Raw genomic sequence first — 24,802 nt, 5'->3', positions numbered from 1 at the left:
CCCAAAATCTCCTAAAACCGAGGAAGACAGAGACCGACAACCCCTACGTCTCCCAAACAGTTCCTTTATGGGTTACTCGGAGAGTAAAAGGCAGCCCGCCCTGTCCAGGGTCTCTGCCAGATCTCAGAACGGCACGCCGGTCCCTCCCAGCAGCTTCCAGTGAAGAGTTAATAGTAATAATAATAATAATAATAATATTTATACCCCACCCTCCCCAGCCAAGACCCAGCTCAGGTCGGCCAACACCAGATATAAAACAATGGCTTGAAACACAACTTAAAAAACAAGATTAAAATACAACATTAAAATGCAGAGTTGACCTGCGGAACTCCCTGCCACAGGAGGCGGAGGCGGCGACCGCCGACTGAGATGGCGAGGACTGGGCAAATTTGTGGAGAAGCAGAGGGCTGTTTGTGGCCACCATGGGCCTGATCCTGCAGGCTCTTTTTTTGGAACAGGGAGGAGAAGGCTATTTGTGGAGGATTAAGGCTATCGTCGAGTGGCTATCCCACAGCTTGAGGCAGCAATGAAAGTGGCTGGGAAACGCAGGAGGGGAGCATTGGGTGTTGGGTTCGAATCCTGCCTGCGCGTTTCCCAGTAAGGGTATTTGGTTGGCCGCCGTGAGGACAGGGCGCTGGGCTATCTGGTGGCCCAATCCTGCAAAGCCTCTTTTTGCATTCCTATAAAGTCCAGGGGTCAGCAACCTTTTTCAGCAGGGGGCCGGTCAATTGTCCCTCAGACCTTGTGGGGGCCAGACTATATTTTGGGGGGGAAGAACAAATTCCTATGCCCTACAAATAACCCAGAGATGCATTTTAAATAAAAGCACACATTCGACTCATGCAAAAACACGCTGATTCCCGGACCGTCCGCGGGCCGGATTTAGAAGGTGATTGGGCTGGATCCGGCCCCCGGGCCTCAGTTTGCCTACTCATGCTATAAACAAGGCGTGTCCAAAGTCCGTTTTGGGGGCCTAATCCGGCCTGCCAGTCGGTTTAATCCAGCCCCTGTGGCAATTAATTTCCCAGGGTAAAATCCTAAAGAGACCTCAACTACTTCAATCTTTAAAAAACGCCAACTTTGGGGTAAAATCCTGAATAAAGCCCAACAACTTCAATCCCCCCAAAAGTCAACAACTTTGGTTGGCCCCCACAGCCCTTCGCTTCATCAAATCTGGCCCTCTTTGGAAAAAGTTTGGACACTACTGCGTATAAACGTTTAGGCAAAAAAATCCCAAAGTTGACAAACACACAAACACACAATTCCTTGTTTTTAGTAAACTCCCATCAATGCAGGAATCACTGAGTTTAGCCCTTGCAAACCAGATTATGCTAGTAGGATTGCCAGAAGTTTTGTGAGGTCACAATGTAATTAAGTTTGATTTAATAAGGTGAAGATTTATGTTTGTTTGTTTAAAAAACATTTTGGAAAATTAATTTAAAAAATTCAACAAAAAAAGAACTTTTGTGAGGTTTAGTATTTGAAATATTACAAGACAGACTAGGAAAAGAGTCATTAATTAAGGATAATTGATTTGATAAGGAAGATTTATGTTTTAAAAACTTTTTTTTTAAAAAAAGAGAAGTTTTGTGAGGTGGAGTATTCGAAATATTACAAGAAAGACTAGGAAAAGAGTTATTAATTAAAGATAATTGATTTGATAAGGTGAAGATTTATGTTTTAAAAACTTTTTGGAAAATTTAAAAATTTCAAAAAGAAAGAAAGAAAGAAAGAAGTTTTGTGAGGTGGAGTATTCGAAATATTACAAGACAGACTAGGAAAAGAGTTATTAATTAAAGATAATTGATTTGATAAGGTGAAGATTTATGTTTGTTTAAAAAACTTTTTGGAAAATTAATTTTAAAAATTCAACAAAAAAAGAAGTTTTGTGAGGTTTAGTATTTGAAATATTACAAGACAGACTAGGAAAAGAGTCATTAATTAAGGATAATTCAATGCAATATAAAAATTAAACCTCCTGCTCCTTTCCATGGGGCTGGCCTGGGAGACCCACCCTCCCAGGGGGTTCTGCCCCATATTGCTCAACTCCCCTAGCACCCCATTTTTAAGCTGCACCCCTCAAGTAGGACCCACCCTCCTCCCAAAAACCCCACAAAAACCCTTCCATCCCAGAGAACCCAAAGCACCTGGACTGCGATGCCACACTGATGGAGACCCGCCTCAAAGAGGACCACGTCGGTGGTGCCAGCGGCGAAGGACACCGGGGCGCAAGAGGCTGCCCCCAAAGTCAGGTCTGCGGGGGCCACCAGCCTGCCCACCCCAAAGAGGTCTCGGTGCACGGCCACCACCAAGCGGTGGGGCTCGCAGGAAACCTTCACAGCGTGGGGCGTGGCAGGAGCGGCCCTGGAAAAAACAGAGGAAGGGGGCAAGGGGACATGATCCGAGGTCTCTGGCTCCCACCAGGCAGGACTCTGGGGGTCAGCAAAAGCCCCCTGGCAGAAAAAAATGCCCCACAGCAAAAACAGCCCCATCGCAAACTCCTGCCCCATAGCTGCAACCCCTGCGCGCAATGAAGCTGAGAGCCAAATGATCGTCCTTTTATACTGCTTTCTGACTCTGCCCACAGTCACATGACTCAAGCAATTAAGACCCGCCTTGTCCCGCCGTCATTTCCCCAGGGTCCTAAAACCCGCAGGGTTTTTTTATAATAATAATAATTTATTAATTTTACCCCGCCCATCTGGCTGGGTTTCCCCAGCCACTCTGGGCGGCTTCCAACACAATATTAAAATACAGTAATGCATCAAACATTTAAAGTTTCCCTAAACAGGGCTGCCTTCAGATGTCTTCTAAAAGTTTGGTAGTTGTTGTTCTCTTTGACATCTGGTGGGAGGGCGTTCCACAGGGAGGGCGCCACCACCGAGAAGGCCCTCTGCCTGGTTCACTGTAAGCTCACTTCTTGCAACGAGGGAACCACCAGAAGGCCCTCGGAGCTGGACCTCAGTGTCTGGGCAGAACGATGGGGGTGGAGACGCTCCTTCAGGTCTACTGGGCCTTTGAGGCCATTTAGGGCTTTCAAGGTCAACACCAACACTTTGAATTGTAAAAGTGTTGGTGAAACGTACTGGGAGCCAATGTAGGTCTTTCAGGACAAGTGTTATGTGGTCCCAGCGGCCACTCCCAGTCACCAGTCTGGCTGCCGCATTCTGAATTAATTGCAGTTTCTGGGTCACCTTCAAAGGTAGCCCCACGCAGAGCATGTTGCAGTAGTCCAAGCAGGAGATAACTAGAGCATGCGCCACTCTGGCCAGTCTGCGGGCAGATAGGGTCTCATCCTGCGTACCAGATGGAGCTGGTAGACAGCTGCCCTGGACACAGATTTGACCTGTGCCTCCATGGACAGCGGTGAGTCCAAAATGACTCCCAGGCTGCGCACCTGGTCCTTCAGGGGCACAGTTATCTCATTCAGGACCAGGGAGTCCCCCACACCAGACCGCCTCCCGTACTTCTGTCTTGTCAGGATTCAACCTCAATCCATTAGCCACCATCCATCCTCCAACCGCCTCCAGACACTCACACAGAACCTCACAATGCCCCACGGTCTGTGCTCAGGACACAGCTGTCAACTTTTCCCTTTTCTTGCGGGGAATCCTATTCGGAATAAGGGAATTTCCCTTTTAAAAAAGGGAAGCGTTGACAGCTATGGCTCAGAATCCCCTGCCGCTTTGGGAAATGATTTCATTTTTTTAAAAAAAGTTTTATTAGTTGAATATAAGAACAACATATAATCCAATACAAGCAATCAAATACAGTTTCCCCCCCCAAAAAAAACAGCCTCAACTACGTCCAGGTAATTACGTTAGTAATATAATCAAATAAAAAATCATTTCTATAGCTGCTGGTTTAAAAAATATCATTGCACGTGTAAATTTATTTCATTTACAGCCTATCTTCCTTCCGTCATGTCGTAGAATTGTAGAGTTTGAAGGGATTCCAAGGCTCATTATTCTTATTATTATTATTAATTTTTATTAGGTTTTACACACCTTCCATCTTGTCCATCTCCTCCTTAAATTGTGCTGCCCAGAACTGGACAGAGAACTAGGTCATTTGGAGTATTTGAAAGACAGGTTCCCCAAAATATGCTCTAATCCACTGAAGAAGCCCCCTCCCATTAATAATAATAATAATAATAATAATAATAATAATAATTAGGTTTTACCATTTAGTATTCAACACATTTGACACATAAAAGAAGAAAAATAAAAAAGTGAAATTCCCCCCGTGACGTCCCTCAACTTCCCCTTCTGGTTTTTTAAATATATGCTGTTTCTGCTTCATTTTATCTTACTTTCTGTAAAAAAAAATTCCGCTAAATGCTTTTATATCCTTACCATTTTTATACCAAATTTTATTTCAAATCACATCTTACACTTAATTAATTTCCATTTCGTTGTTTTGTAACCGCGCACTTATTTTCTTAATTGTAAGCGTTTATTCAAATCCAACTAGTGAGTCCAATTTTTTACAATGTTTCTGTAAATACAACCTAGTCTTTTTTAAACTCTCTATTGCCATTGTCTCTTAAGTCTTCCTGTAAGTTTTGCCATTTCTGCATATTCCATAAGTTTGTCTTGCCATTCTTCCTTCGTCGGTATCTTATCGCCCTTCCATTTTGAGGCTAGTAATAATATCCTGAAAAACTTCCTATCCTATAATTATATATGGTCTGAAAAAATATGCAAAATATCTGCAAAATATGGTCTGAAGCTAAACATCAAAAAAACGAAGATCATGGCCACTGGTCCCATCACCTTCTGGCAAATTGAAGGGGAAGAAATGGAGGCAGTGAGAGATTTTACTTTCTTGGGCTCCATGATCACTGCAGATGGTGACAGCAGTCACGAAATTAAAAGATGCCTGCTTCTTGGGAGAAATGTGATGATAAACCTAGACAGCATCTTAAAAAGCAGAGGCATCACCTTGCCAACAAAGGTCCGTATAGTTAAAGCTCTGGTTTTCCCAGCAGTGATGTATGGAAGTGAGAGCTGGACCATAAAGAAGGCTGATCGCCGAAGAATGGATGCTTTTGAATTCTGGTGCTGGAGGAGACTCTTGAGAGTCCCATGGACTGCAAGAAGATCCAACCTCTCCATTCTGAAGGAAATCAGCCCTGAGTGCTCACTGGAAGGACAGATCCTGAAGCTGAGGCTCCAGTACTTTGGCCACCTCGTGAGAAGAGAAGACTCCCTGGAAAAGACCCTGATGTTGGGAAAGATGGAGGGCGCAAGGAGAAGGAGAGGACAGAGGACGAGATGGTGGGACAGTGTTCTTGAAGGGACCAGCATGAGGTTGACCAAACTGCGGGAGGCAGTGGAAGACAGGAGGGCCTGGTGTGCTCTGGTCCAGGGGGTCACGAAGAGGCGGACACGACTAAACGACTCAACAACAACAACATCCTATAATTCCTAGCAAAAAAAGCTATGCAGGAATTTTTTGCCCAACGCGGAACTTGAACTCGTGACCTTGAGATTAAGAATCTCCTACTCTACCAATCAAGCTATTCTCACTTTTTTCACCTCTCAGCTAAAAAAATCCTTGATTTAACCCCTATGTGGTGATCAGGATTAAGGCCCTCTGCAAAGAATTATTTCTTTGGGATTTTTCTAAACCTTATGCAAAGAATATTTTTGCATTTTTAAAGTGGCCATGGTTCTGGTGCTGGTTCTATTCAGGTTTACTCTGTCCAACTGAGTTGAAATGGATATCCAGCCCAATTCTAGGGTGGTTTACTCAGAAGTAAGCTCAAAGAGCTCGCAGCCAGTAACACCAGTAAAGTTGGCCAAAATGTACAAATGTTGGAAATTTAAAGAAAAAGAAGGTACCTTTTACCACATGTGGTAGGATTTTAAGAAAGTAAAATGCTTCTGGGAAATGATATATATATATAATGAGATGAAGGAAATGTTGAAATATACATTTGCAGGGAAAAACCAGAAGCATTTTTACTTGGCATTGTAGGTACGGAAATGAATAGACAAAAATCTGTTTTTATATGCAATTATAGCAGCGAGAGTATTACTAGCCCAATGATTGAAACAGGAAGAATTACCAACAAAGGAGGAATGGAAAATAAAACTGATGGAGTATGCAGAACTGGCAAAGTTGACTGGAAGAATTCAAAACCAGGAAGACCAGGACTACCTTAAGGATTGGAAGAAATATATGACTTATTCGAAAAACAATAGCATTAATGTAACATCGCTTGTAGGTTTACAAGAAATTTTGTAAGGGGGGCTATATAAATTATTGTAAAATGATTTCGGAAGGAAATAATTCGGAAATGAAGTTGAAAAGCATTAATTATAATAACAAAACGCAAGATGAGATAGCAAATTTGAAAATCGCTAGACGGGATTGATGGAAGCCTCAGGCTATAACAGCCAAAATGAAGACGATGTGAAGTTTTGTTTGGAAAACATGCAAAAATTAATAAAAATGATTTATTTAAAAAAGAGAGAGAGATCGCACTCCGTGTCTCGTTTGCAAGGAGATGAAATGCTATCGGCTATTTATCGCACGTTATTCATTCGTATTTGTTTGCAGAGAGAGTTATAAAATATTGCACTGGTTAATAGTCGCCCCAAACTTTCCAAGATACTATCAGTTTCCTTTATTGCAGGAAGTCTGACACATTTTGGGGGTCATGGAAATAGAAGGAATCCACTTTAACTTTGCAGCCTGAAATGGCCAGGAGGTGATTGATTGGGGGGAAAACCTACCTGGAGTTTCACCTGGGAGTCACAGGTGTAGGCAATGGTCAGGATAATTAGACTTTTCAGGTCCTTCCAGAGAGGTAAACTTTTAAACAGGTCCTTCAGATCATCTATTTCACAAGTTTTATACACTGGTGGATGGTAATAAAAATTTTTAAAAATCAAAGCGGTTTCCCATTGAATCAATTAATTGATGGAAATTACAAATTTGTGGAATATACGGCTTTGCAAGTCAAGTACAGATTAACCAGTGAAACACAATGGCAATATATCCAATTGAAACATATTTGCAAAGGCGGTTTGGCCCTGACGCTATAGCAGCATGGGAAACACCCTTGCTGCTACAAGATTTAATTTTGGAAGTCAATCAATGAAATTTTATTATTGAGATATTGGTAGAATAAATTTGGAAGAAATTCTTCCAATTTTTCTTCTTCTTCCAATTTTTCTTCTTATTTTTTCTTCTTATTTTTCTTTTTTATATATATATGTGTGTGCTTATCTGAAAAATATATGTGTGTATGTATTTGTATGTATTTTGTAATAATTATGTTAAATGAAATTTAATAATAATAATAATAAAGGTTGAATCTCTGCAACAAAAACAAAAAACTCTATAAAACCATACTCAACAGGAAGAAATACGATTTAGAATATGATAGACAAAAATGGAGTGAAGAGTTAGGGGTACAGATAACAAAATGATATATGGGAGTCAAGTATAAAATCAACAGAAATAGCCTCTATGGATCTAAGGCTAAGACTTACTCAACAGAAAATAATATTCAGAGTCCACTGGACTCCAGCAAAACTATACCAGAAGAAAATAACAAATGCAGAAAACTGCTGGAGATGTGGGAGTAAAAATGTGAACTTAGTACATATGATGATTAACTGCCCGATGATAAGATCATTTTGGTGCGAGGTGAAGATATATATAGCAAGAGTAATAAAAATAAATTGTTATTTAGGGGAAATGAATTTAATTCTAGATTATATACCGGAAACATGGGAGATTTCAAGGGGTCAAAAATAAAATAAAATGGATGTACCGTGTTATATTAGAAGCAAAAAAACATTGTTTTGATGAATTGGAAGAGCCGCAAAAAGATTCCATTGAGCACATGGATTGATAATATGGACAGATTAGCTACATACTAAGGCCCGGAGGCCGAATCTGGCCCAATCGCCTTCTCAATCCCACAGCCCACAGACGGTCCGGGAATCAGCGTGTTTTTGCATGAGTAGAATGTGTCCTTTTATTTAAAATGCATCTCTAGGTTATTTGTGGGGCATCGGAATTCGTTCACACACACCCCTCCCCGCAAATATAGTCATTATTACTTTTCAAAGTATCAGATCCACAAGGTCTGAGAGACAGTGGACCGGCCCCCTGCCGAGAAAGTTTGCTGACCCCTGGTCTAGATTGTTATAAGAATTTAAGGTCTCAAATATATAAATTAAATGTTTACACATGTACAAGGCAAACACATACATAAGTATATATACCACGTGTCTGAAATACTACAGGAGAGCAATCCTGAAACCACTTTGACACTCCCAAATTGACCTCAAATATTTCTCTGCAAGGAGGGAGGAAATGGGGAAAACCTTCCCATTTTCTTTTCGCTTGCAAATCCTGTCTTAAGGGTGCATTTGTGTAGGAATAGGGTGAGCCTGTGACCTGGACTGAGGAACTAAAGTATTAACCATCACAAAAGAATGGCCAGGCCGCCCAGGTAAAGCAATCAGTGACCATTATCAGGTATCCTGGCAGACAGGATTTCTGCTGTAGACCGCCTCCTTCTGTGATGTATGCATGATGTTTTGGGCTACAGGGTAGGCAATTTCAGGAGTCTATATAAAGGCTTGCACACCATTATTCTGGGTCCCTCCTGCCTCCTGCGTGGGGGGAGTGAGGACCCTGTTGCAACAGTTTAGAAAAGATCAGGCTTACTAGCTGCTTTGCTTCTCAATATTCTCTGGTTGGCCTCTGTTATTTCCTCCTGCCAATGTTGTTGTTCTTTAGTCGTTTAGTCGTGTCCGCCTCTTCGTGACCCCCTGGACCAGAGCACGCCAGGCCCTCCTGTCTTCCACTGCCTCCCGCAGTTTGGTCAAACTCATGCTGGTGGCTTTGAGAACACCGTCCCACCATCTCGTCCTCCGTCGTCCCCTTTTCCTTGTGCCCTCCATCTTTCCCAACATCAGGGTCTTTTCCAGGGAGTCTTCTCTTCTCCTGAGGTGGCCAAAGTCTTGGAGCCTCAGCTTCAGGATCTGTCCTTCCAGTGAGCACTCAGGGCTGATTTCCTTAAGAATGGATCGGTTTGATCTTCTTGCAGTCCATGGGACTCTCAAGAGTCTCCTCCAGCACCAGAATTCAAAAGCATCCTTCCAATAGGGAACCCAATTAAGGACTCTTCACAGGCTCTTGGATACCACATAAGGGAAAAGGAACAGATTTTGTTTACATCAAGATAAAATTATTATTATCATCATCATCATCATCTTCATCATCATTATCTTCAGGGCACATAAGACAGTTCTTCTTCACACAGCTTTTTTGGGGTAGGTGATGAGAAAGATGAGAAAGGGAGGGCACCTGATGGATGGATCCTTTCACGGGCGCCATCTTCACAGACTGGGCCAGGAGTCTTTAAACTCCCCAATGGGAACTGAGAAGCATACTAAGAGATTAGATTTTCAGACAGGACTGATGGACAGGAATGAATAAGATGTAAAAGTATGTTTATGGTCTGTGTGTGTGGTTTGGGAGCTGCACGGCCAGGGAAAAAACAATGCTATCCAGGGCTGCAAAGACTGCGGAGAGAATAATTGGGTGCCCTCTTCCCACCTTGGATCAAATCTACGTTTCCAGGTGTCATAAGAAAGCTGCAGAGATAGCGCAGGATAGTGCGCACCCCGGAAATGATCTCTTTCAACTTCTGCCTTCTGGAAGAAGGTACAGGGTTATAAAGACTAGGACTAGCCGCCTGAGAAACAGTTTCTACGCAAATGCAATTCTGGTTCTAAACGCAGCATAAGGAGTCTCTATAGTATAGTGTATTTTTTAGTATAGTGTATTTTATAGTATAGTATAGTGTATTTTAAAATGGGATTTCAGAGTTTTTAGGGGTTTTTGAATGTTTTATGTAGTTTTTCAATTTCATTAAAAATGAAACGATGACAATAAAGATATCGTATATATTAATTACTGTTGAAAATGATATGTTAAAAAACTAATATATATATATATATATATATATATATATATAAAAGACCTTAATTTTTTATCACACTATCCATCTGGAAATCCCCCCCCCCCCAATTTTCTGTGGGGTGGTAGCATTTTGGAAGGGCTGCTTTTGAGAGAAATAATATTGACAGAGCAAAGGTCATTGAGGCGCGCGGTGATCGGGAGCAGGATGAGGACCTGAAAATTTTGACTCGGAAAAAAGGAGGGAGGAGGTAAAAGGGGGGCAGCCAGGCCACCCCGGACGCCCCAAAACCTCGCCCCCATCCCTCTTCCGTGGCAGCTCGCCCCGTGGCAATCCTGCCCCCTGGGCACCCGCCAACCTGCCTGCTTTGGGCCAGGGAAGGTTGGCGCCGATTGGGAAATTGGTTCGTTGGCAGGTCGTGACTTTGTCCAAACTTTGCCCAGGTCGACGTTTTTGACGGGGAGAAGAGGGAGCTGCGATTTTCGGAAGCGCCCGTGACCCCACAACTAGAGAGCGACCCGGTGGAAGGACCCCCTCCGTGCCAGGGAGATGACAACTTCTTTTGACAAGCAAGTAGACATCTGAAGGCAGCCCTGTTTAGGGAAGCTTTTAAGGTTTAATAGACCATTGTATTTTAATATTCTGTTGGAAGCCGCCCAGAGTGGCTGGGGAAACCCAGCCAGATGGGCGGGGTAGAAATAATAAATTACAAGACAAAAGTACTGTTTTGGGGGGACAGGGGGCGGATGGGTGTGGGGGACTTCCTGGTCCTGAATGGGGCAACTGTGCCCCTGAAGGACAAGGTGCGCAGCCTGGGAGTCATTTTGGACTCATTGCTGTCCATGGAGGCGCAGGTCAATTCTGTGTCCAGGGCAGCTGTCTGCCAGCTCCATCTGGTATGCAGGATGAGACCCTCCCTGCCTGCGGACTGTCTCTCCAGAGTGGTGCATGCTCTGGTTATCTCTCGCTTGGACTACTGCCATGCGCTCTACGTGCGGCTACCTTTGAAGGTGACCCGGAAGCTACAACTAATCCAGAATGCGGCAGCTAGACTGGGGACTGGGAGTGGCCGCCGAGACCACATAACACTGGTCTTGAAAGACCTACACTGGCTCCCAGTACGTTTCTGAGCACAATTCAAAGTGTTGGTGCTGACCTTGAAAGCCCTAAATGGCCCCAAATGCCCAGTATACCTGAAGGAGCATCTCCACTCCCATCGTCCAGTCCGGACACTGAGGTCCAGCTCCGAGGGCCTTCTGGCGGTTCCCTCCCTGCGAGAAGACAAGTTACAGTGAACCAGGCAGAGGGCCTTCTCGGTGGTGGCGCCCACCCTGTGGAACGCCCTCCCTCCAGATGTCAAAGAGAAAAACAACTACCAGACTTTTAGAAAACATCTGAAGGCAGCCCTCTTTAGGGAAGCTTTTAATGTTTGATGCATTATGGTATTTTTATATTTTGTTGGAAGCCGCCCAGAGGTCCGTCCTTCTGCTCCCAAACACCTTTTGCTCTCTCTCTCCTCTAATATCTCTTTTAAATTTTACTCAACCCATTTTTACTTTCCTTTTTACATTCAGCCTCTTTTGGACATCATCATCCCCCAAAAGTTTTTGATTTGGGGATTTTGATTTGAGTTTCTACTGAAATGAGGCTGCATTTTAATGTTGTACTTAATCTTGTTTTTAAGTTGTATTTTAATCAGTTGTTTTTATACCTGGTGTTAGCCGCCCTGAGCCCAGTCTTGGCTGGGGAGGGTGGGGTATAAATAAAATTTATTATTATTATTATTATTATTATTATTATTATTATTTAGTCGGTTCTTGCCACTCTTGCGATCAGATTGCCTTCCTGCCTACGTGATGCTGGCCTCAGCGATGGGCCTCAGAGATTTAAATTTGAGTTTTTTGGATCTTCTACCATTATTACTAAATCAACAGCAAATGCTTTCAACTTGTATTCCTTAATTCCTACCTTCGCTCCTCTAATTCTTTCATCTGCTCTGATGTTACGGATCAGAACTTCTAGAACATTTCCTGCCCCCCCAAAATGACCCCTCAATTTTTGAATTTTATTGATATTGACGCTGCATTTTATGTTGTATTTTATACTATTTTACGCATTTTAATCCATGCTTTTGTTAGGATATTTCCGTTCCACCTTAAAAGGGAGCAGGATGTTTGTGTCACAGCCTGCGCATTTCCTGTTCACAGGATGTTTCTGTTTTGTTTTGTTTTTTAAATGATATTTATTAAAATTTCAAAAGAAAAAGATTACATTAATAAGAAAAATAACAATAAAAAAGGAAAAATACAGAATACAAAAAAAGAAAAAACGGTTAAAAACAATTCCATCTTTTCATCACTTCTCTTACATTTACTTGTTTCCCGGACCTCCTCATACCACCCTCTTTTGTATTGCAATTCAATTTGTTAGTCCAGCAATTCCTTTCCCTCCTTTTTAATCCTGATCTTTAATCTTGATATATTATAACATTAAATTTTTACGTATTAAAAACCAATTTTTCCATATTCTTTTATACCATTACGGCTAGAAACCACTTAACTTCAATCCAACATCATTCTAACATTCATTAATTTTACAATATTTCTGTAAGTAGTCTTTAAATTTCTTCCAATCTTCTTCCACCGACTCTTCTCCCTGTTTCTGTTGTGTCTATGCTTTCGTTTCTCTCTGTGCCTGAGACACTGAAGCTGGCAGTCATGTTTTCTTTGTTCTGACCAACGCTGAATAAAATTGTAAAATAATGCTCTCCTGCGTGCATCTTTCGCTGTGCATTATCTGCTGATAGAGCGTGCACCAGCTCTGGAATGTGGCAAGCTATTTCTGGAGCTCGTGTCGCTAATTGAATGATACTGCGTGTCTACGGGAGGTCGATGGATCGCAACGGAGACAACGTGAGGTCATGATGGACTCTGTCTCCCTGGCAGTATCCCAACAGCTTTATATTTGCTGTTAGCTGCCCTGAGTCTGGTTTTTAAACAGGGAAGGGTGGGGTATAAATAAAAAAATATTTATTTATTTATTATTATTATTATTAGAACTAATATGAACAGCAATGGGGAAAGCGGACAACCCTGCCTAGTACCTTTCATAATTTTACATTCTTCAGTAATGGTATTATTGATAATCTGCCTCGCTTTTTGCCTAGTATAGATAGTTTCTGTTCCTCTTACAAATGACACCCCAAAATTCATCTCCTTAAGGGCCTTCAACATGAAGGCCCACAAGACATTGTCAAAGGCTTTCTCAGCATTGATAAACATCATAGCTACCTGTCTGTCATTTCTTACCTCCAAATATTCAATAATATCTATTAGTTTCCTGATATTTTCCTTCATATGACGGCCTGGGAGGAAACCTGATTAGTCTTGATGTATTATTTCTAACAATAAGCCCTCCATTCTATTTCGTTCTATCTGGCAACGAGATTCTCAGCCGCTTTTCATCCATAATGTTTTCCCCCTCTCCAAATAATGCCTTAAATAAAATAATATAAAATTAAATAAAATCCACATTTGTCTCCCTCCCCTTTTAAAAAATATATAGTTATTGTTACTTATTCAGAGAGATACAAAAATACACACCCTTTGCAAAGTATCTTTTTATGATATAGTGATAGAAAGCAGCTATTTTGTCTTTATTTCCTTCCCCGTCCCCTTTTCAGGAAGATTCCCCGCTCTGGGATCCCACAGCTAATTCTCCCCTGGTCTCCTCGCCGGCCCAAATACGACTAATTTAGCCAGCTAGCCCTGGTGATCATCTAATGTTTACTGGATGGATTTCCCCCCTAAACTGATTTTTGAATTCTGAATTTATTGTTATTCACGTTTCATACTGTATTTTATGCTGGTTTTTGTTGTATCACAATTAAGTGTTTTAAATTTGTTGTTAGCCGCCCTGAGCTCGGGAAGGGCGGGGTATAAATAAAAAATTATATTTAGATTTTATTTATTTTTATTTTTTAATATTATATTATATTTATTATATTTATATTATAAAAAAGAATATATGGGCAGAAAGAACACCGGGCGAGAAAAAGGTACACCTGAAGGAAGGAAAAGCGAGGGAGGAGTCCTAGGGTTGCCAAGTTGAAAAGGAACCCCAGCGGTCATCTAGCCCAACCCACTGCAATGCAGGAAAGCCCAACTCCCCGTTCGTCTTTGCAGCTTTCAGGTCCCGCCGGATATTCCGCCTCGCTCCACCTCCATCGACATGGACCCTCCTCCCGAACCCAGCGTGGCCAAAGAGTACGAAGATCTCCAAAGCCTGGATGTGCCAGGCAAACATGGGCAGCACTTCGGGAGAGGTACGCAGGGGGGATGGAGCGGGGCCGGCCCATCGGACTGGGTGTGGGGAGGGCCGGATTTAGGTTTGACGTGGCCCTCAGCTACTGAAGGTAATGGGGCCCTTTCTATGTCCAGCTGTCCTCTGTCAACACCAAATTGTCGCTGTTTTTTTGTGTGGAATATACCGTATTTTTCGCTCTATAGGACGCACCCGACCATAGGACGCACCTTGTTTTAGAGGGGGAGAACAAGGAAAAAAAAATCTCCCCCTCTCTGCCCAGCGCCCCTTCAGCGAAGTGGCAGGAGGTGCTGCGCAGAGAGGGGGAGAATATTTTTTTCTTGTTCTCCCCCTCTAAAACAAGATGCCCTTCAAGGTGCGTTCAGTCGCCTTCAGGCGGCTACCTTGGAAGCCTGTAGGAGAGCGAGACGGGTCGGTGTGCACGACCCCTCTCGCTCTCCAGGCTTCAGTGAAGGCAACCCGAAGCCTCCGGAGCATGGCGGGAGTTTCCGCTGCGCTCCGGAGGCTTCAGGTTCCTTTCAACCTGCTCTTTGGGGCTGGCGTGGGGAAGCCCACCGCCAGCCCCAAAGAGCAGGTTGTGGAGCAGCGGAAAGGCGCGCAGCCTTCCCACTGCTCCGAGAGGTTCTCAGGGCTGCTGGGGAAGCCCGCCCCCTCCAGCCCCAAAGAGCAAAGAAGCCAAGACAGTGAGCGGGATGTATCCCGCTCGCTGTCTTGGCTTCTGCCATAGCCGCGCGCAACCTCTCCAGCTGGGAGAGGCTGCGCGCGGCTATGGCTTCTTTAGCCCCGCGCAACCTCTTCGGCAAGGAGAGGCTGCGCGCGGCTATGGCAATACCCCCACCTCCCGCAAAAGCCCACAGGAGCCGCGCACCCTTTAAGGAGCGCACGGCTCCTGCGGGCTTTTCTACGAGGAGGGAGAAGGGACTGACTGGCCGCATCAGTCCCTTCTCCCTCCTGGGGAAAAACCCGCAAGAGCCGCGCGGAGCTTGTGGGGGGCTTTTCCCGCCTGCCTCCCCCCTGCATTCACTCCATAAGACGCACACACATTTCCCCTTACTTTTTAGGAGGGAAAAGTGTGTCTTATGGAGCGAAAAATATGGTATGCTATGTGGTCATTGATGGATCTCATAGGTATCTCAAGCCATTTGCACATCACAGTCATACTTTGGGTTACAGCCACTTCAGCTTGCATTTTTTTGGGTTGCGGACCGCCGAAACCCGGAAGTACCAGAATGGGTTACTTCCGGGTTACGGCGGTTGCGCATGCGCCGAAGCGCCGAATCACAACATGCGCAGACATGGGTTGCGAACGCTGCGGGTTGCGAATGTGCATCCCGCTTGGATCACGTTCGCAGCCTGAGCGTCAACTGTATTTTATCAAAGTGATTGTTGAACTGAAATACAATTAAGAAGTATATTAGTAGTGAAATATTATTAAGCTCTAACTGAAAATGATTTTTAACTCATAGCAAATGTCATAATGCAAACACATTAGCATTGGGCGATAACAAAAGCTCCTTTAGAAACACAATTTACAAGGGCTCATCATCCAGTCTCTAGAAACTTGCTATAAATGAAATAATAATAGGTGTAAATATGTGGTGCAAACTACAAACAATTATAAATAGCAGAATGTAGGCACCCTCTATATAGAAATGAGCAAACCAGGGATATTTTAGGGAGCAGGCAGGGCCCATGACTGACATCCTAGGAGACTACACAACACAGAACCCTGTTGCTGTAGGCAAGTTTTATTTCATTCATTAATTACCTTATATTTTGGATATGTACATCCAGTTTTCCCCCCTTTAATTTGTTTTGGGCCCCCAAGAGAGTGGGGCCCTAAGCTATAGCTTGTTTGGCTTATACTAGGGTTACCAGATGTCCCCGGTTCCCGTGGACAGTCCCCGGATTTGCAAATCTGTCCCCGGGAAATGTGGCAGTGGCAGCCTCAGCAGGCCGGAGCCAGCCTGGTAGCGCAGTTGTCTCTGGCTGGCTTTAGGAGCTGCCCGCTGCCGTGGCGCCTGCCATTTTTCCTTGCCAAAAGTCCCCATATGATGTGTCTTGGGTGCAACATTTCACAAGGGGACTTCCGGCGAGGAACAACGGCAGGCGCCACGGCAGTGGGCAGCTCCTAAAGCCAGCCAGAGCCACTGCTGCCGAAGGGGAACCGGGGACATCCGGCGGTACAGTTCTCCTGCCCCCTTCCCCCTTTGTTTTGACAGATCGGGGGAGGCTCAGGAGTCACGAGTGGGTGGCTGTTGCCCAGGAGGGGCGCAAGGTGGGCAATTTCTCTGCCGGGCAAGGTGCAAAGCCCTTCTTTCGCACCCTGTGAAACCCTGATGAGGAACGGTCGAGGGAGCTGGGGATGTTTAGCCTGGGGAAGAGGAGACTGAGAGTAGACCCAAGAGCCACCCCTCTTTTTCTCCCCACAGCGCTGCCTCCATTCCAGTCGCCCTGGCGCCGGATGTGCCCCACCAACCGCCTCGTCTTGGTCCTGATGGGGTTCTGCTTTGTCCTGACTCTCTCGGTGGCTGTGCTTGGCATTCAGAGTGAGTGATGGGCGTCACAGCATTGGGGGAAAGGAAGCGGGGGATTGGGTGCACAGAGGCCGGCTTCCCCAACCTGGTGCCCTCGGCCTCCAGAAATTTGGGACTGCACCTCGCTAGGGCATGTTGAATTTTTCAGCTTAGGGGGTCCTTAAAAGTTGTGAAATGGCTCAGGAATTCCATTTTGGTTAGATGAATATTAATTTAGTTTTGCTTGGTAAGTAAACTGTGTGGGAAATTGCAGAGAAATCATTAGAAAGGATTGCCACGTACTTGCAGTCATATTATTATTATTAATTATTATTATTTAGCATTGCTCGACATTTTCACACAGAGAAAACATTTGCTCAGTTTGGGAATCAAAACGGTTTCAGGTCGGTCTTCCTGTGCTGATCTATGTACATGCTTGGTTGGTTATGAACATTTAACATATATCTAAGACTTCAAAAGGGACGCAGGTGGCGCTGTGGGTTAAACCACAGAGCCTAGGACTTGCCGATCAGAAGGTCGGAGGTTCGAATCCCCGCGCTTGGGTGAGCTCCCGTTGCTCGGTCCCTGCTCCTGCCAACCTAGCAGTTCGAAAGCACGTCAAAGTGCAAGTAGATCAATAGGTACCGCTCCAGCGGGAAGGTAAACGGCGTTTCCATGCGCTGCTCTGGTGCGCCAGAAGCGGCTTAGTCCTGCTGGCCACCCGGAAGCTGTACGTCGGCTCCCTCGGCCAGTAAAGCGAGATGAGCTCTGCAACCCCAGAGTCGTCCATGACTGGACCTAATGGTCAGGGGTCCCTTCACCTTTACCTAAGACCTCAAAATTCCTATCACACTGTCCTGAATCTCTCGACATTCATCGGATGCCCACATTTCCAGGGGAATGTTTTCGCCTGGCGCCTAAAGACATTTGTGTGTGTGTGTGTCCTCCCTCCTTCCCTTTTCTGTTTTTTGACAAATTAAAAAAGGACCCCTGACCATTAGGTCCAGTCGTGGCCGACTCTGGGGTTGCGGCGCTCATCTCGCTTTATTGGCCGAGGGAGCCAGCGTCCAGCTTCCGGGTCATGTGGCCAGCAGGACTAAGCCGCTTCTGGCGAACCAGAGCAGCGCACGGAAACGGCGTTTACCTTCCCGCTGGAGCGGTACCTCTTTATCTACTTGCACTTTGAGGTGCTTTCGAACTGCTAGGTGGGCAGGAGCAGGGACCGAGCAACAGGAGCTCACCCCGTCGTGGGGATTTGAACCGCCGACCTTCTGATTGGCAAGTCCTAGGCTTTGTGGTTTAACCCACAGCACCACCTGCGTCCCTTTTTTGACAAATTAGATGCAGAGTGTATATCTACTGGATTTCATTCTGGGGTTTTTTAGGGGATGCCCAGCTTCCTCACTAATTAAAAAGTTCCTCTTGAACCTCCGCCCGGCTTCCTCCCATCGCTTCCAATTGCTCTGACCTTAAAGTGCTCCAACCTGGAGGAAGGAATTTCAAAGCTATGAAACTGCCAAAATGGAAAAAAATTCATTACAGAGCTCGCCTGGGACGCCGCCTTCTTGCTCCCACTGCGCCAATTAATTAACTTAGCCTTGCCAAGCCGGTGGTTTTATCATCGCTGTTCCAAAGGCCCCAAAACAGCTTATCTTGCAGACATCGTCCCTCTTAATTGAATTGCCGCCACCTGCGTCCCCCCCCCCTTTTCCAGTAATAAAATTTGCAAAGTCTTGGGAGGCTGGGAGGGCAGGGCATTTAAAATAAAATAAAATAAAATAAAATAAAGAAATGCGTCTGCAGGCAAGCTACCTGTCTGGAGACAGGGAGAAGGATTCCCTCTAGCCCCTTTAATATAGGTCAGTGAGAGATTTTACTTTCTTGGGCTCCATGATCACTGCAGATGGTGACAGCAGCCACAAAATTAAGAGACGCCTGCTTCTTGGGAGAAAAGTGATGGCAAACCTAGACAGCATCTTAAAAAGCAGAGACATCACCTTGCCAACAAAGGTACGTATAGTTAAAGCCATGGTTTTCCCAGTAGTGATGTATGGAAGTGAGAGCTGGACCATAAAGAAGGCTGATCGCCGAAGAATGGATGCTTTTGAATTCTGGTGCTGGAGGAGACTCTTGAGAGTCCCATGGACTGCAAGAAGATCAAACCTCTCCATTCTTCGGGAAATCAGCCCTGAGTGCTCACTGGAAGGACAGATCCTGAAGCTGAGGCTCCAAGACTTTGGCCACCTCAGGAGAAGAGAAGACTCCCTGGAAAAGACCCTGAGGTTGGGAAAGATGGAGGGCACAAGGAGAAGGGGACGACAGAGGATGAGATGGTGGGACAGTGTTCTCGAAGCTACCAGCATGAGTCTGACCAAACTGCGGGAGGCAGTGGAAGACAGGAATGCCTGGCGTGCTCTGGTCCAGGGGGTCACGAAGAGGCGGACTGGCTGTTGTCACCATCTGCAGTGATCATGGAGCCCAAGAAAGTAAAATCTCTCACTGCCTCCATTTCTTCCCCTTCTATTTGCTAGGAGGTGATGGGACCAGTGGCCATGATCTTCGTTTTTTTGATGTTGAGCTTCAGACCATATTTTGCGCTCTCCTCCTCTTTCACCCTCATTAAAAGGTTCTTTAATTCCTCTTCACTTTCTGCCATCAAGGTTGTGTCATCTGCATATCTGACGTTGTTGATATTTCTTCCGGCAATCTTAATTCCGGCTAGGGATTCATCCAGCCCAGCCTTTCGCATGATGTCTAATTCTAATTCTATGATTCTGCAATTCTTATGTGTGTAAGAGGGGAGGGGAGTGTGTCAAGCAGGAGACGAGCGTGCGCCAAGCGACCGTGCCAAGAAAGAAGGGGTGAGCGCGTGTGAAAGGGAAAGAGCCGAGATCAAATTTTGCTCTTCACCTGCTTCCCACCAGGGACTCGTTTCAGTGGAGATCAAGGGGCGGCGAAGGAGGCTCTCAAGAGTTTGAACCTGACTGTGAAAGCCGGGCTCAGCAGCATCCAAGAGAAGAGTAAGTGATGGGATGGGAGGAGCAGGAGGAGGTGCTGATCCCCAGTGGTTAGAGCAGACTGCACAGAGACATTGGGCATCCTTTTATTGGTCTGCTGCCTTTCCACAACCAAAGCCCTTTCACCCTGCACGTCAGCCACCAAAAAGCTCTCCCAAAAAGCTTGCAAAGGTGGTCTCTGTGCTTCGGCGTCCGATCTGAAAGACGCGACACACAAGGAAAGAGGATTAGGGAGGGAGGAGGAAAAAGAGAAGAAGCGCAAACAGGGATTAGTTTTTCATCTCGCCGCCGTGTTTCCGATTCCAGGGAACGGCACCAGAACGAAACTGGCCATGCTGGAGAAAACGATGAACGACCAGGTTTCGAAGATGGAGAAAGGTGGGTAGCCCCATGAATGAGAATGCAATATGTGGTGTGGGTGCGAGTCCCCCCCTCCCCGTCTCCTTTTTTTTAAAAAAAAAATCATTTTTATTAATTTTCCAATAAAAAACATCCAATTAATATATCCGATCATAATCCAATTAAAATAAAAAAGACCAAATTATAATCCAAATTATAATTATTGATTTTTCGGAGCTCCCCATAGTCTGGACCTCTGAAGCATATCTCCACCTCTCAGTCCTGCCTCTCCTTGCTGTTTCCATATTTCCCACATCTCGATTTTAACGCTTTAAAATTCTCCGTCCCCGGTGCCACGATTCTCAATCACGTCAGACATCGTATATCCTTTCGTCGGTCGAATACAGCTTTATTTGTGTATGTATATTTTTCCAATAGCTCCTTTGCACCTTGCTGCTTGCAAAAGGATGCTTTGTAATCTTGGTTGGCCAGGGGCGGGAAGAAAGTACACAGGAGCTCAGACCTTGGGCCTGGCAAACGGACACTTTGCAAGACCTGAGCTGCGCTGCTGGGAAAAGCAAAGTGTCCTTTGCTGAACCTAAGTTGCTGCGGCCTCAGATCTTGCCAAGAGACCTGCGGCTCCACTGTGCTAGCTTGGGAGTTTGGTCGGGCCAGGGCCGTCTTACCATAGCTGTCAAGCGTCCCTTATTTGGCGGGACAGTCCCTTATCCCAGCGCCGTGTCCCGCTGCTGTCCCTTATTGATGATGTCCCTTAAATTTCCCGGGTTTCAAAGGAAGCAGCTCCTCTCCCTCCCTCCCTGCCGGCCAGGGAGGAGGGAGGCTCCAACTGTGTTGCTTGGCTGCGTTGCTCACCCAATAAGGAGCCTGAAAACGACTGGGGGGTGGAGCTTGCATGCCTTGTGCCAATCAAATCGGCCGCCTTGCCTGGGGACTCGCCTTTGCTCAGCGCTTCCCAGCGGAGAGGCGATGGTGGTTTTCCTTGCTGCATCCCCTTTGCCGGGTTTCTGCGCTGTGGGAACCACCGCTTGAGGCTTCGTTTGGCTGCTGGCTGGGCTTTCTGCCTTTGGCTCGGAGGGGCTCAGAAGTCAAACATACCTGTGCTTGGGAAACCCTTTATTTTGGCTGCTGATCCCTTATTTTCGAGGTTGCTGGTCCCTTATTTTCAAATCTGCAAGTTGACAGCTATGCGTCTTACCCGTAGGTGCTAGGGGTGCGGGGCACCCGGGCGCCGGGCTCTCAGGGGGGCCAGGCTGGGAGTCCGGGGTGGGGATTTGGAGTCTGGGGATTGGGAAGAGTCAACAACTGCTGCTGAGCCGAGCCCGTCAGAGCACTGCAGCTCCTGCGCACCTGGGATTGGCGCCCAGCGCATGCTGCTCACATGAAGCACCTGGCTTTGCTCAGTTGCCGCTGTGATAAGAATTTTAAGGTCTTAGATATGTAATAAAGGTAAAGGGACCCCTGACCATTAGGTCCAGTCGTGGCCGACTCTGGGGTTGCGGCGCTCATCTCGCTTTACAGGCCGAGGGAGCCGGCGTACAGTTTCCGGGTCATGTGGCCAGCAGGACTAAGCCGCTTCTGGCGAACCAGAGCAGTGCACGGAAACGCTGTTTACCTTCCCGCCGGAGTGGTACCTATTTATCTACTTGCACTTTGAGGTGCTTTCGAACTGCTAGGTTGGCAGGAGCAGGGACCCAGCAACGGGAGCTCACCCCGTCACGGGGATTCGAACCACCAACCTTCTGATCGGCGAGTCCTAGGCTCTGTGGTTTAACCCACAGCGCCACCTGCGTCCCCATAGATATGTAATACACGTTCATAAATGTACCAAGCAAACACGCACATAAATGTATAAACCACATGTCTGAAAACCCCACAGAAAAAAGTCCGGAACAAATTGACCTCAATTATTTCTCTGCAGGGTCAAAGTGGGAACCCCCCCATTGTCTTTTTCCTTCACAAATCCTGTCTTAAGGGCACATTTAAGATATGAATAGGGTGTGAGCCTGTGACCTGGCCCAAGAACTAAGTATTTATCATTACAAAAGACTGGCCAGGCTCCCCAGGCAATCCAATCATTAAGCAGGTAACCTGTCAGATAAACAAGTCACTCAGATTTCTGCTGTAGACCGCCTTTTCTGTGATGTAGGTATGATGTATCTGGGGGGTGGTCTTAGGTTACACCCCTTCTGTGATGTATGTATGATGTATGGAGGGGTGGTCTTGAGCTCCAGGGCAGGGAATTAAAATGTCTATATTGTTCTGGATTCCTCCTCCCTCCTTCGACCTAAAAAAAGGTCGACAACTCTGGGCAACCTGGCGGGGGGGGCACTGGGCATATCTTTGCACCCCGGTGCCGGCTTCCTCAAGGTGCTCAGGATTTGGCCAGGAAGAAAGTGTGCAGCTCAGGGGCCCAGCTGCGACTCTCCCTCGCTCCCTTTGCAATACGCTCCTTTATCCTCTGTCTTTTCTTCCAGTCAAGAAACAAGTCGAAGGCCAGTTGGACACCTTAAAGCAAGACTCGAGAGCTTTCCACTGTGAGCTAGTGGAGATGAGAAGCAACGGTAAGAGATCGCACATTTATTTCATCTCCTTTAAATAAAAGGACACATTCTACTTATGTAACAACACGCTGATTCCTGGACCATCCGCGGGCCGGATTGAGAAGGCGATTGGGCCGGATCCTGCCCCGGGGCCTTAGTTTGCCTCCCCATGCTATACTCTTGGATACCCCATAAGGGGAAAAGGAGCAGTTTTTTCTTATAACAGTCCCGAAAACATTTCCCGCCCCCCACAGGGGAGGGGGGTTATGGGTGCAGCTCTTGCAAGCAGGTAACCACTCCTCAAACCTTTCCTCTCCCCTCCACCGTCCGCTATAGGGAGCAAAACCGGGTGCTGCCCAAAAGGCTGGAAGGATTTTGAGGACAGCTGCTATTGGAAGTCTCAGGACACGGCTTCTTGGAACCAAGCCAAGCTGGACTGCGAGAAGAAAGAGGCTCACCTGGTGATCATCAACTCGCCGCAAGAGAAAGTAGGTGGGGGTTGGGGGGGGGGTTGGAGGCCTCTCCCCGGGTGAGGGGTGGGGGGCAAAGGGAGTCAGGCCCTTCGGTGTGGCTGGGGATGTGCCAGTCCTTGAGATGGGCACGACGGCACTTTTTCCTCTTTGCCTTTGGACACCCCCCCTTAGATAAATTCTCCCCACCTCACCGAACAACCCTTTACCCGAAGGTTTCTTTTCCTTTTGTAATAAACAAAAACCTGCCCTTCTTCCCTTATGGGGGACACAAGAGCCCTAATAATAATAATAATAATAATAATAATAATAATAATTTATTATTTGTACCCCGCCCATCTGGCGGCTTCCACAAAGACCAAAAATACACTAATATGTCATACATTAAAAACTTCCCTGAACAGGGCTGATTTAAGATGTCTTCTGAATGTCAGGTAGTTGTTTATCTCTTTGACATCCGATGGGACGGCGTTCCACAGGGCGGGTGCCACCACCAAGAAGGCCCTCTGCCTGGTTCCCTGTAGCTTTGCTTCTCGCAGTGAGGGAACTGCCAGAAGGCCCTCGGAGCTGGACCTCAGTGTCTGGGCTGAACGATGGGGGTGGAGATGCTCCTTCAGGTCTACTGGGCCGAGGCCTTTGCAGGTTGTCCATCGGTCGGAGAAGATAACAGAGGCCAACCAGAGAATATTGAGAAGCAAAGCAGCTCGTAAGCCTGATCTTTATTGATCTGTTGCAACAGGGTGCCCCCTTCACACTCCGGAGAAGGAGGAGGACCCCGAACCAAGGTGTGCCCCCCCCTTATATAGACATTTTAAATTGTCCGCCCTGTAGCCCAAAACATCATACCTACATCACAGAAGGAGGCGGTCTACAGCGGAAATCCTGTCTGCCAGGATACCTGATAATGGTCCCTGATTGCTTTACCTGGGCAGCCTGGCCATTCTTTTGTGATGGTTAATGCTTTAATTCCTGAATCTAGGCTCACCCTATTCAGACACAAATAAGCCCTTAACACAGGTAAGCAAAAGACAATGGAGTCGTCCGCGACTGGACCTAATGGTCAGGGGTACCTTTATCTTTACTTTTTATTCTCCTGTGATGTAAGTCGTGGGCCCCGCCTGCTGGCCTGCTCCCTAAAATATCACAGGTTTGCTCCTTTCTATATATAGGGTGCCTACATTCTGCATGTTCAAACGGCTTGAGGTACCTATGAGGTCCATAAATGACCATATGGCATATATTCAACACAAAAAAACAGCGACAATTTGTTATTGGCAAAGGACAGCTGGACATAGAAAGGGCCCCATTACCTTCAGTGGCTTAGGGCTTCGTCAAACCCAAATCCGGCCCTGTTCTCGCTAATAAAGGGTTAACTCTGACTTTGAACGGTGTGATTTATTGCCTGCTTGCTCTTTGACATGCAGCAACGTTTCTCCCCCCCCCCCCCCAGAGATTCGTGAGTCAGCGCTGGAGGTCCAGTGACATGTGGATCGGCCTGACGGACGTCACGGGAGTCTGGAAGTGGGTGGATGGGACTTCTTACATGCTCCAGCAAGAGTGAGTTTGATGCCCCATGCACAGACACTCCACCCAACCCTCTGCAGTGCTGTCATCGCAGCTAAAG

At 46.1% G+C, this 24,802-nt stretch overlaps 2 protein-coding genes across 5 annotated transcripts in view; one reads left to right on the top strand and one right to left on the bottom strand.

Annotated features, from left to right (window-relative positions):
• The window catches only part of LOC308460947 (zona pellucida sperm-binding protein 3-like), a 33,331-nt gene extending 30,763 nt beyond the window's left edge, over window positions 1-2,568 (bottom strand). The window contains exon 1 of the mRNA XM_080977481.1: window positions 2,148-2,568. Coding sequence (XP_080833607.1) covers window positions 2,148-2,510 — 363 coding nt within the window. The 5' untranslated portion in view covers window positions 2,511-2,568. The remainder of the gene's footprint in view (window positions 1-2,147) is intronic.
• The window catches only part of LOC308462315 (asialoglycoprotein receptor 1-like), a 42,992-nt gene that overhangs the window by 11,865 nt on the left and 6,325 nt on the right, over window positions 1-24,802 (top strand). The window contains exons 1-9 of one of the 4 annotated variants that reach the window (XM_080979954.1): window positions 10,141-10,202; window positions 10,396-10,521; window positions 14,137-14,276; window positions 16,708-16,824; window positions 19,716-19,811; window positions 20,115-20,186; window positions 22,643-22,729; window positions 23,045-23,196; window positions 24,629-24,735. In XM_080979954.1, coding sequence (XP_080836080.1) covers window positions 10,502-10,521; window positions 14,137-14,276; window positions 16,708-16,824; window positions 19,716-19,811; window positions 20,115-20,186; window positions 22,643-22,729; window positions 23,045-23,196; window positions 24,629-24,735 — 791 coding nt within the window. In that variant the 5' untranslated portion in view covers window positions 10,141-10,202; window positions 10,396-10,501. Of the gene's footprint in view, window positions 1-10,140; window positions 10,203-10,395; window positions 10,567-14,136; window positions 14,277-16,707; window positions 16,825-19,715; window positions 19,812-20,114; window positions 20,187-22,642; window positions 22,730-23,044; window positions 23,197-24,628; window positions 24,736-24,802 lie in introns of those variants that run through there. The other 3 variants (XM_080979953.1, XM_080979955.1, XM_080979956.1) reach the window with 3 other exon arrangements.

The sequence above is a fragment of the Podarcis pityusensis genome, assembly GCF_964106645.2.
Source record: "Podarcis pityusensis genome assembly, chromosome: 13".
Classification (NCBI taxonomy): Eukaryota; Metazoa; Chordata; class Lepidosauria; order Squamata; family Lacertidae; genus Podarcis; species Podarcis pityusensis.
This window is presented reverse-complemented; position numbering and strand designations above follow the sequence as displayed.